Source organism: Typopeltis vanoorti, chromosome 9 (genome assembly GCF_054136105.1).
Source record: "Typopeltis vanoorti isolate ZY-2024b chromosome 9, IOZ_Tvanoo_1.0, whole genome shotgun sequence".
Taxonomy (NCBI): domain Eukaryota; kingdom Metazoa; phylum Arthropoda; class Arachnida; order Uropygi; family Thelyphonidae; genus Typopeltis; species Typopeltis vanoorti.
The window spans coordinates 106,691,148-106,704,274 of NC_143557.1; the positions used below are offsets into that span (position 1 = coordinate 106,691,148).

At 35.6% G+C, this 13,127-nt stretch overlaps 1 protein-coding gene across 2 annotated transcripts in view; it reads left to right on the top strand.

The window, feature by feature from the left end:
* LOC150103385 (serine/threonine-protein kinase par-1-like) overlaps window positions 1-12,407 on the top strand; it is a 33,516-nt gene extending 21,109 nt beyond the window's left edge. Inside the window, exons 11-14 of one of the 2 annotated variants that reach the window (XM_090398135.1) lie at window positions 76-159; window positions 3,781-3,852; window positions 7,932-7,988; window positions 12,156-12,407. In XM_090398135.1, the coding sequence (XP_090254261.1) occupies window positions 76-159; window positions 3,781-3,852; window positions 7,932-7,988 (213 nt within the window). In that variant the 3' untranslated portion in view covers window positions 12,156-12,407. The remainder of the gene's footprint in view (window positions 1-75; window positions 160-3,780; window positions 3,853-7,931; window positions 7,989-12,155) is intronic. The other variant, XM_090398136.1, reaches the window with a different exon arrangement.
* Window positions 12,408-13,127: the final 720 nt, after the last annotated feature.

Below are 13,127 nucleotides of genomic sequence, written 5' to 3' on the forward strand. Positions count from 1 at the left end.
ACATTAGTTTGTCTATTAACTGCCGTTAATTTTGTGACTTACGAACTTACGCACATTCGATATGTTTCATTTTAGGATCCCCATCGTCGTCCTACCTGGAATGCGATTAAGAAACATCATTACTTCAAGCTCAACCCCGGAAAAACACGCATAAAACAGGTAATAAAAGAACAATTTGCTAGTAGTAAATTAAAGTTCTTTGATTTTAATTTATTTGCAGCACAAATTGTGATAATTCTGAAATCGCAACATTAATAAAACGCTAGAAATTATTTTAATAAAATATTTTAATATTTTTGATTAAAATATTGTAATTTGTAACCACCGGTATCCAGTACGGTCTTTAGAAGTCTACAGAAGTTTTCTATACGCTACAGTCGATGTCTGGTACACCCTCTGTCCAAAAAGAAACCGAACTTCTCGAAAATAGAACTAGTGGCGCCACCTGTTGTATCTTTTTGTTGTCGTAAGCGGCTACCTTCATTAGCGTTGTGTCAACTGTTTATGACGTTTGTTTTATTAGAAGCCGAGTTATACTGCCAAGAGTGACAGTGTGTTTTCAGAACGGGTCGATAGTCACGATATTCCTGTCGTACGCGACGAATTCTCGCTATCAATCGCTTCAAAACTTCGAGATAAAGCTCACCATTGACCGTTTGGCCAGGCGGAACGACTTCTTTGTGGATAATGCCCTTGGAATCATAGAAACAAATCAGCATTGTCTTTACTTTTGACTTCTCCAAGCGACTTTTTTTCGGATGCTCCTCTTCTGGTGGTCTCTACCCAGCATTCTGGCACTTTGTTTAGGGCTCGTACTCAGAATACCACTTTTGAGTTTCGTCAGCAGTAGCGATCGTTTTAAGGAGGTTTGAGTCCTTACGAGCAGTTTTAATGAGATTCTTGCAGTGTTCAATTCGATACATTTTCTTGGTCGTCGGTCAACTTGTGGGGAACAAACCGCGAATTCAATTTACGAAGGCCCAAACTCTGAAGATGAATTGGAATCCCCAATTCATCTTCAATCAATCTCACGGACGATTTGGGGTTTTCTTTGATGAAATCACGCACTTTTTGGATGTTAACTTCGCTGAGTCCAGTTTTTGAACGGCCCCTCTTTTCTACAGAAGTTTTCTATACGCTACAGTCGATGTCTGGTACACCCTCTGTCCAAAAAGAAACCGAACTTCTCGAAAATAGAACTAGTGGCGCCACCTGTTGTATCTTTTTGTTGTCGTAAGCGGCTACCTTCATTAGCGTTGTGTCAACTGTTTATGACGTTTGTTTTATTAGAAGCCGAGTTATACTGCCAAGAGTGACAGTGTGTTTTCAGAACGGGTCGATAGTCACGATATTCCTGTCGTACGCGACGAATTCTCGCTATCAATCGCTTCAAAACTTCGAGATAAAGCTCACCATTGACCGTTTGGCCAGGCGGAACGACTTCTTTGTGGATAATGCCCTTGGAATCATAGAAACAAATCAGCATTGTCTTTACTTTTGACTTCTCCAAGCGACTTTTTTTCGGATGCTCCTCTTCTGGTGGTCTCTACCCAGCATTCTGGCACTTTGTTTAGGGCTCGTACTCAGAATACCACTTTTGAGTTTCGTCAGCAGTAGCGATCGTTTTAAGGAGGTTTGAGTCCTTACGAGCAGTTTTAATGAGATTCTTGCAGTGTTCAATTCGATACATTTTCTTGGTCGTCGGTCAACTTGTGGGGAACAAACCGCGAATTCAATTTACGAAGGCCCAAACTCTGAAGATGAATTGGAATCCCCAATTCATCTTCAATCAATCTCACGGACGATTTGGGGTTTTCTTTGATGAAATCACGCACTTTTTGGATGTTAACTTCGCTGAGTCCAGTTTTTGAACGGCCCCTCTTTTCGACGACTTTGAAATCGCTTAAACCACTCATAAACTGGAATACTGGATAAGCATTCATCACCATATGCTTTGTGAAGCATTTGATGCATTTCGGTAAAACGTTTACCAAGTTTAACACAAAAGTCAATCGCAGGTCTTTGTTTGAAACTCATTTTCCGACCGTTCCTCAAAACACACTGTCACACTTGACACTATAACTCGGATCTAATGAAACAAATGCTATAAACAGTTGACACAACACTAATGACGGTTGCTGCTATCGACAACAAAAATATACAACAGATGGCGTCATTAGTTTCTTCTATTTTCGAAAAGTTCGGTTTGTTTTTGGACTGAGGGTGTATAGCTTATTAATTAGTCGATCGTCTTCTACCTGATGTGTAGCGCTACTACAAAGAGCATGCCACTTCTTTCAATCTCTGGCTAGTTATTTTACATTATTCTAACCCGCTATTCTCTCTTTCGATGTGTTTTAGATGCTCCTCTCTCATATCTAACTAGGTCTTACTCTGGGTGTTTTCCTCTGTGCACTTGCCAGATTTTCTTTTTATATCTTCTCGAGTTTGTGTGATTCTCATATTCCTTTTTAGCATTTCTCATTCTAAATATTTATTGACGGTATTTGTCTAATTTTGTTAATAATATCACATCGTTCAGCGTTAGCTAATTCTGAGAATTCCCAATTTCATCAGATAATATTTCTGTCTAAAATAGCTTTGATTCTATTCTGTGTAGATCTTAATGATATCAAGACACGATATCATGTAGCAGGTGGCAGGTGAAGACACCTAATTTACATACAAAAATATAATTATAGGCATATAATTAACTACCTTATCCTTTTAAATTATAGTTTGGAAAGCCCAAGGATGTCTTGCAGGCAGTGGGCCCTAAGCGTCTGTAAACATCACTGAATGATGGTCAATTTGTTAGCATAACAGTAGTCTCTTGTAGCTATTTTTCTCCTTTTAATGATAATGAATAAACGAAAAAAAAGTTTATTCAGTTATATGAAACTTGAGAAGACAGTCCCTAGCTACTTAATAATATAAAATAGCTGAAGACTTTTCTCTATTTCTTCTGCTATGTGTTTGCACCTCTTCACTGATTTAAATGTATATATTTCGGAAAAAAATTGTGTTAAAATGAAATCAATAATAAATTGGAAAAATTGTGTTAAAAATAAAACCTATATTTGATGCGTGTGCATTGAAATGTTCCGTACAGTATAGAAAAAAATTATAACAGGAATATCATTTCTTTTAAAAAATAATAAAAATTTAAATGATGTATATAACACCTTTCGAAGTACAATTTTAATCATTCCATTTTTATAGTTTTAGACCTATTTGACGGCTCTGAGAATAGTTAGTGTATTTTTTTACTAACCTAACGTATCATCACTGGAACAAATTCTTGAACTTAATGGCTGTTCTTGATACTAAGTCAACAAGAAAACTGCTTCTAGAAATACTTTAACTTCATTTAGTATGGCTAGTTTGGAAACTAGTAGAATTGATTGCCAAAGACATGAGGATTTATCTGGTGATGTGATCCAAGCACCGTAACATTTTTCTTTTTGTTTTAATATTACGTTTTCGAAATGTGAGTTAAAATGGAAATTCTAGAGGATTTTCGTCTCTCAAAAAGGACAAGCCGGCTGCATTAAATTGCCGAAAGTCCCTTAATCTGGGTACGCACTCCATCTTGGTCGGATGAGAAATATAGAAATTTGATAGGATTAACTGAATACGTGTTAAAGTTTCACCGTAACATATTAACTATTTTCATTCACGAGATCAGGATGATAGTTAGTTTTATGATTTGTTATTCGATAAAGAGATACATAAAATTGATTTTTAAACTACATAACGGTTTATTTACTTTTTCCCTAGGTAATGAAGTATTTTCTTAATTTCTGCTATTGCTTGTGCTGTGTTCCTTTATGGCCCAACAAGCGCACGAAGGTAAATATACCATTTGAATTTATGATATTTTTATGGCATAAATTTCAATAGAAAAGTGACATCATCTTGGTACGCCATACATAATGTACCATAAAACTCGCATGGTACATTATCGTACATAATAAATTGGATTTAGTAACATTAACAATTAAGTTAACCAAACAGCATAGCTTATAATCTAAATGCAGCACGGGACCATGCTTTCCATTGTCATGACACAATGGAAGCCACAGAATAAGCGGTGCTGAAACACATTGTGAGCAAAGTAAGCAGTAAAACTTCATTGTATCGTTAAAGAAGCATAATTAATATTACAATTAATGCCAGATATATCTATCACGTGATTAGCTGAAAAATTTATTAACTTAAAATCTCTACTAATTTCGTTGCATTTAAACTCCTTCAGAAAAAAAACACTGTTCAACCAACATTCTCCACTTAGTAAATATACTAGACATTGCTTTCAACATATTACCCATTTATCTAAATCTCCGAAACAATGAACCATGATTATAATATATATATATATGTGTGTGTGTGTGTGTGTGTGTGTGTGTGTGTGTGTGTGTGTGTGTGTGTGTGTGTGTGTGTGTGTGTGTGTGTGTGTGTGTGTGTGTGTTTACCTTGGGAATAATGTGCGTTAGGGTTACCAAGTAATTTTATAAACTTGGTTATTTTACTCCTAATCCCAAGTAAGCAAACAGTTAAGTTTGCGCCTGAAACGTAGTTCAAGTCTAAAGGTGGTGCAACACTAGGGCAACTCATTGTAAAGGTGGGAAAACTCTGATCACTATTCTTAGTATTTTCCATAATGTAAAGCACATCTCACTAAGAGATGTGCTTACATTACATTAAGAATACATTAAGGGTGGGGTCACTACTCAGACTGGTTTCAACCTTTTTTGAAAACCTGGTGTTGCACTACCTTTAGACTTGAACTACGTTTCAGGCGAAAACTTAACTGTTTGCTTACTTGGAATTAGGAGTAAAATAACCAAGTTTATAAAATTACTTGGTAACCCTAATATACATTATTCCCAAGTTAAAAAAAACGTATTTACATCTATATCTCCGCCAGAGATGCTTTCAAAATAAGAAACACCTTGTAGTAACTTGCATAGGTAAAGTTGATAAGGCTCTGTATTACTAAAACCTTGGTATTTAGGGAACAGTCCTTTTTATGACTTCCAGGGTAACAATTAGCAATGCTGAACCGAGGAAGTAAACTGAGGTTCGGCTGTTGCTGTTATCCTGGGTGTGAGTTTTTGAGTTCGCTCCCTTAGGGTTTTTGCCTTAAGGGAGCACCTTGAGTCTCCGGGGAAGGTGTTCTCCGGCAGGGCCCGCTGAGGGGTTCTTGTCGGTGATTTATTTTCCTCGGAATTTGAGCGGTTCTGCTCAGGAGTCGGGGAGCCCATCGGGGTGCTAGGATGGGGCGACCGACACTGAGTGGAACCAACGCTGAGCGATTCTGCTTAAACGGGGAGCCCGTCGGGGTGCTTGGACGGGGCGGCCGTCAATGAGTGGAACCAACGCTGAGACATGGACGGTCTTTCGCCCACTATGGAGTGGCCTAGAGATCGTCCGATTTTTTGAGATTTTACCCTTTACTTACTAATCAGGGTAACAATTAGCAATGCTGAACCAAGGAAGTTAACTGAGGTTCGGCTGTTGCTGTTATCCTGGGTGATGAGTTTTTGAGTTCGCTCTCTTAAGGTTTTTGCCTTAAAGGAGCACTTTGAGTCTCCGGGGAAGGTGTTCTCCGGCACGGCCCGCTGAGGGGTTCTTGCCGGTGAATTATTTTCCTCGGAATTTGAGCGGTTCTGCTCAGTAGTCGGGAAGCCCGTCACTGAGTGGAACCAACGCTGAGATATGGACGGTCTTTCGCCCACTATGGAGTGGCCTAGAGATCGTCCGATTTTTTGAGATTTTACCCTTTACTTACTAATCAGGGTAACGAATGGCAATGCTCCGGGGAAAGTGTTCTCCGGCACGGCCCGCTGAGCGGTTCTGCTCGGTGGTCGAGTTTCACTGAGTAGAACCAACGCGGAGATTTGGAAGGTCTTTCGCCCACGAATGAGTGGCCTAGAGATCGTCTGATTTTTTGAGATTTTACCCTTTACTTAAAAATCCGGAGTAACGAATGGCAATGCTGTAGCCAATGAAGTTTTAACCGAGGCTCGGCTATTGCCGTTACCCAGCCATGACTAGAGCTTTTTAGCTCAATAACACCCCATCCACACAGATTTTGGTATTTAGGGTCTAGCTACTCACTGTGGAGACCTCAAAAAATTGAGGTCTCCTCAGTGAGTATAATACACCTGTAAAACAAGTTTAATGTACATTCCCGCCCACATGAATTAAAACTATCCTACGTTAGTATACTGTAGGATAGATAATCTACCTACTCTAGAGATATTTGGTGCTCTTTTTAAGCTAATTTAAGCTTCCAAATAAGCAAGATGGCTGCTCCAAACTGTGGAGTAAAACTCTCCCCCACCTAAAGACAATCACATTTATTCTGCAAAGGTATTCTAATCAACAGTCAAATAATTAGACCACAAGTTAGGTCTATTGCATGACTACGAATGGGAAGCCACCATGCATTTGCTTATCAAGATATCAGACGATATATGAACCTCCTCAGCCAATATCTGAACTGTCCACATAAAATAGCAACTTTAAGAACTTCACAACTTAGGCTGAAATGAACGCGCATCTCCCCCAACCACTAGACGTCAACAAGGTTGAAACGATGAGTCCTTTTCAATAGAAAAAGAAACTAACTGGTGTCGATTCTGAAGATCAGTTAGCTTGACGCATACGGAATGATAATCTAACCTTTCACATCTTTACTCTCTTTGGCACTGAGTGTAGGTGGGTTAAACAAGATTATAGAAATCGACTGTTTACGATAAAATTCTTCTGAAAAATTAATAAAAGCAACTTTAATTCCTTGGCAGTCTTTTCGTCATCGTTGATGAGAGTACGTGCGCGGGTTCCTAAAGTAGAATAATACCACGCTTTTGGGGTGGATAATGATAGGATTGAGCTTTAAGATATCTGTTGGTACGTGTACATTTTCTGTAGATGGAGATTTTTAATTTTTCAAACGAACGAGTAAGTTTTACATCAAACTGGCAAAAAAGCTCAAGAAATATAAGATTCGTACCTCATTCATCTCCCTCCTTTAAAAGGATCCTGGCTTCAACCAGCGAAACCTAAACATAATCATTTGAAGTATTCAGGTGTGTACCATCTTTGGTGTGGCTGTAATTCCCCATATTATGGACAAATGGAAAAATTAATCGAGTTTCGTATCGAAGAACATCTCAGAGATATCACCTATGGTAGAATCCAGGGCCACGGCCTTATCCAGTCATGCGCTTAATTCTTCTGATCCCAATCACCATGAATCCACTTATACACTCAGTAACTGACTGAGACAGATCCGAAATTATTTACGAATGTTATGATGAACATGAAAGAAAAATCTAAAGAAATTGCACTAATTCCTGATCATCTCAATGCCAACCTCAGCTACAACCTTTCTGGTTGTTACTTTTCTGCTATTCAACTATGGAGGTCGTGAGAATACGTCCTCGGGCACGAGAGCATCGACGTAACTAGTCCGACGAGAATTCATTGTAATATGAGCAATCTGTTAATAATTTAAAACTTTGGTGAACACACACACACGTGTGTGTGTGTGTGTTCCTGAATATATATATATATATATATATATATATATATATATATATATATATATATATATATATATATATATATATATATATATATATATATATATATATAATATATATATATATATATATATATATATATATATATATATATATATATATATATAATATATATATATATATATATATATATATATATATATATATATATATATATGTATATATGATAACTAAATCAACAATATGATAAACATACTTTTTTCAAATATGTAAAGCTTGTCATCCATTTAATATTTCCTAATATGCAGAACTGTTTGATATAGAAATTATTATCAAATTTGCCAAATTCTAAAATAATATTTTTTTTATATCTTCTAGCGCAGAAACAAATTTTCGACTAAGGACTATGTGTCGGATGTACTCTACATTAGTTAAGTACGCATTCTTTGCTGTATCAGTGCACATCTCAAAAGGATTAAAAATATCGAATACACTTCTTGAAGAAAACGATGAATATGTCATTGGATTTTCCTTGACTCTAGCATCTTTCTACTTTAAGTTAGAAAAAAATGGAGATAAAAATAGCATTTTTTAGCCAGACTTCATAGGAAAGACTCATTCTGAATATATAGAAAATTATAAAAGGGCTGATGTGTTATTTTTTAACTTTTGTGATTTTTCAAGGTCTTATGAATAGAAATATCTTCTTTACATCCATTCTTTTTGTTGTTAACTAAATGCAGGAGGATAATTCTTTCATTTTATTTGTCGCTCATTATTCATTTTATGCTACTTTTTGCCTGCAGTAATTAGGGTGGTAATGTCACACCGGGCAGTGAAAATTATCTATAACATATCATTTGTACAAATCTTCACTTGCAAAGTAAAAACTTCTACACACTTGGAGACTAGAACAGTGGAAGAAAAAAAAATAATGAGCAGTAATATGGCAAAGTCGGTAACCTTACCATCATACTGTCGTGTGGGAGTTGCATTTGCAGTATGCTTATAAAGTAACCGACCGCGGAGTGGCAATGCGAGTCTTCCACAAAACACGACCTTGCCGATTGTTAAATGTTATAGTTTTGGTCATAGTACAAATATATGTTCATGTCAGAACATACACAGACAGGTCTGTAGGAATTGAGATTGCAACAAGGGTTGCAATCCTCGATCGTTTAAACTGCTATGTTTACAAATTATAGCAGTGATTCGCATATGATGGCCATGACTACTTTCACTTGTCTTTCGGAAAAAGTAATCTTTTTTTTTTTGCTTGGAAAAAAAAAAAGATTACTTTTTTTTTCCAAGCAAAAAAAAAAGCAAAAAAGCAAAGAAAAAAAGAAATAATCTTTTTTTTTTTGCTTTTTTTTTTGAAAAAGTAATCTTTTTTGATTTTCCTTTCTGTTTTCAATAGGGGAAAGCAAAACTTTCTCCGGTTATTTTCTCAAGACAAAAATTCACTAATATTTGATCTCTCCTCTCATATTGTTCATAATACATTTGAGATCCCATTTGAGCTGATGATTTACTACCTCTATTAAGCAATATGCAAATATATATTTTTTTTTCTTTTAATATATACGACAACAATAGCGTAAATATCAAAAGCAGGATGTTAAAGAAAAATAAACTCTTTATTTTGAATTTTATATTAAAATCTATTATAATTTTTCCAGTTTATTGAAAACTTATAACTTTATTATGTATATTAAAAATATACAGTTCTTAATTGATATTTTCTACCATAAACATATTGTAGTGCATGAGATCCATGTCATATACGTGATAATTTAAAACAAAAGTGTCGAGTAATAACAACTTAAAATATATAAAGAAACAGAATTATCATTATTATTATTAAGAGAGATCTCCGAGGAGTCAGGGAACTCATTGAGGGAGGCCACAATACACACGCGCCAGCTATCATACTTATTCTTCACACAGCTTGCACTCACAACATCCAATGTCAATCCATTCCAATCACGCACCACCCTGAGAGAAAACTCTAACACTCACCATTTCCTACCGGTATTCATTCTCAGTTTCCACGGATGCCCTCTTCTTCAGCTTCCAATGATGTCCTCTTGTCCTTTCCCCTACCCTCTATAAATTGAAAAATTCCATCAATAAAAATCCTATATGATCCTTTGAGAAGTTTGTGTCTGCAGTCATCAAATTCTTAATCTGTCTTCATAATCAGTATTCCACAATCCTGATATAATTTTTAACACTTTCCTTCGCACTCTCTCCACTATATCAGAATCACAAAGGAAACCAGGAGACCAGACCTGCGCACAATAGTCCAAGTGATATCTTATCAAGGCTTTTTTAGAGACAAAAATATTTTCCTTATCTTTACATGTTAACGTTCGTTTCAGCATTGCAATTATCTTTTGAGTTTTTGCAATCTTTGCTACATGGCCCCTGAACTTCAACTTGCTATCTACTAACACTTTAGATCTCTTGCCTGATCAATTTCTTTTAGCATAACCCCACCAATATAATACGACACTGGATATCTAATCACGCCAAAGTGAATGACTTAACATTTACTGACATTAAACTGACATTCATTTTCCCATGCCCACAATTCCAGCCTATTCAAATCATTCCTGATTAACCTACCTATCTTTGCATCTTCAGAAAATAGTTGTATTTTGCCTGTCAAATCCTTCCTAATATCATTAATGTACAGATTGAATAATAGCGGACCAAGCACTGATTCTTGTGGTATACAGCATTAGTTCCCTCGAATTTGGATAATTAAAGACTCCCATTTTTATTACTCTTTTCGCCTCCATCATCTCGATTTGTGATGCATTTCTTCATCACTAGCAACCGATCCACCAGATCTGTAACAACACCCCACTATGTAATTGATCTTGTTAGATTCAACCTCACGCCAAACGGCTTCAAACTCACTGCCACATGAAATATTGTTAGTAGTAGTAGTAGTAGTACTACTACTACTACAATCATAGGTCTTAACACTAACTGGATTCAAGTCATCCGATATCATTAGCAGCACCCCCCCTCCTATCTTCTCTATCCTTCCTAAAAATACTGTACCTTTTACACTCGGTACCAGTTAGTATGTCTGATTCTGATAGTCAGGTCTCACTAATGCCTGCAATCTGAGGCTCCCGCATATTGACCAAAGCAACAACTCAACCCTTTTGTTTTTGATACTCCTAGCATTTGTGTACAGACATAATAAGATATCTATATGTTATTTTGTATACTCTCGTCTGCAATCTACATTACAAAGTTGGACAACTTGCATATCTCTATTCTCCTTATACCTGTAGACATCTTTGCACATGTTTGATGCATGTGAACCGGACGAACACAGACCCGAAATCGATCTATCATCGAAATCACTTCCATGATAATGCTCATTCCCTTCATTAGCACAATTATACAACATCATCGTTCTTACAATGATATTCTCACCATTCTTCCCATTATAACTTAGTTTCCCTGACTCTCGGCGTTAGATATCATACTAGTTATTAGTTTTCCATGACTCCTGATTCCAACCCCATTCAGGTGTAGGCCGTTCTTATAGAAATCCAATCTTCCCTCAAACTCACTCCACACGTCCAAAAACTCGCATCCCTTAACACCGCCTATGCATCGAATCGTTTGCTATCATATCCCTTCTTCTTAATTCATTTTTACCATATCGAGGCTTACTATTTTCACTTTCTCACTCTCGCTTCTTCCAATACTGAATTTATCGCTAGTTAGGTCGTTAGTACTTACTACAATTACGATCTCTTTTACTTTTTTTACTTTTCTTTTCTGTTTTTGAATTGCATGTGCTGTATTTTTAATTTTAGCTCCTTGAAAACTTGAGGTTATAACCCGCTCATCAACAGCATGTTTTATGATAGAGTTGCCATACCAAATAGCATCCTTCTTTTTACCTGATTTTCTGTACTTACTGACTTACCTGATTCCGTGTTTTGTTGTTTCTTATTTTGCTGCTTAATTTTCTTTTCTTCCCTGTGTTCATTTAAACTTTCTGCAATTCCAGCGTCGTCTCTCTGATAATGTGCTTTAATTTCTCTATTTTGAAGTTAATGCATCTTCAATAACCTCCTCAATATCTTCAATAATCTCCTTAGCAGGGCAAGCCTTCTCATTCTCCACTTCGCTGCTCTTCTTAGCGTTACGTTTCTTGTGCGTTTTGGCACCATTTTGAACTATGTTTATTTTAGCAATATCTTAACAAAAAATATGTTACAAAACACTAAATACACTATGAACACGAAAATATACATTAATATACTATAAAACACTAATTTTCTAGTGTTTCATAAGGGAAAAACACAATAAAACGAATAAAAATTGCTACTTTTAGACGAGTTGTAAATTCACTGATCAATCACAATGTAGCCTCTATACAAAGCTAAAAATATATGAAATATATTTTTAGCTTTGTATATTATTCACATTGGAAATGTGAATAATATTTTCATATTTTAAAACTACGCTAAAATTTCAAATTATTCAATATATAAGTAAACTTTCCACCTCTTGCAATTTTACTTCACACTTGTATATTTTATTTCTTTTTTGGTTTGTTCATGGCAGTGATCATCAGAGGAATTCACCAAAAGAAGATTCTAGAATAAAACTGTTTTCAATCCCCATCTAATTTTCCTCTTGTTTCCCCTCAACTCGAGCAACAGATTTTCAGATGTGTAGCGGAATTTACAAACGACTGTAAATTACCTTTTGTAATAGATGCAAGCATAATTTGTGTGTTTTATGTAGGCTGTTTTGCTTGTATGCGACTGCTAGTTTAGGGCCAGTAATTGATTTAATAAAAACTTAAAATATTAACGTTTATGGATATTATTTTTCGCTGTCATTGTTAAAAATGTGAGAAGTACTTCTTGACATTTCTCTCAAAGTATAGATAATTTCTAGATTTTACTTTTACTGAAACGAATGCACTTGTCTATATGACAAGTGCACTAGTTTCTCACACAATTTAAATAAGATATTTTCCTAGCATTCGGTACGGTATCTTAATGGGCTACAGACATCTTCACGTAAGCTAAACACACAAATTTTAATTGTGTTTACGCAATCAATATTAATTTCTTAATCTGTTAATATTATTCTGCTTAATTAAGGTTTATTATGCTGATTTTAACATCAAATGTAATAATAATAATAATAATAATAATAATGTACATATTTCTTATGGAATTCTGTTGTAAATGAAAACAATTTCAAATTTAAAAAAAAATTATTATTATTAAAAAAATTTATATTTTCTTTTATTATTTCTTTTATAATCAATTCTTTATTGTAAGGGAAGCGACACTCCCATGGACCCCTAGCTGCATCTATCCTCTCCTTCTACTTTGAAGAAGATCCACTTACTTTCATCTTTCCTATAAGGCCTTATCAGCTAACTCTTCTTATTTTATGACCCTTATGCTATTAAAGTACTCGAGGGCCATGGGGTCTTTTCATTTCTGACTTCATAACTATGCCCTCTCTATAAACGTTACTATAATTCTTCTATAATCTACTCTTTCCCCCTTCAATGTA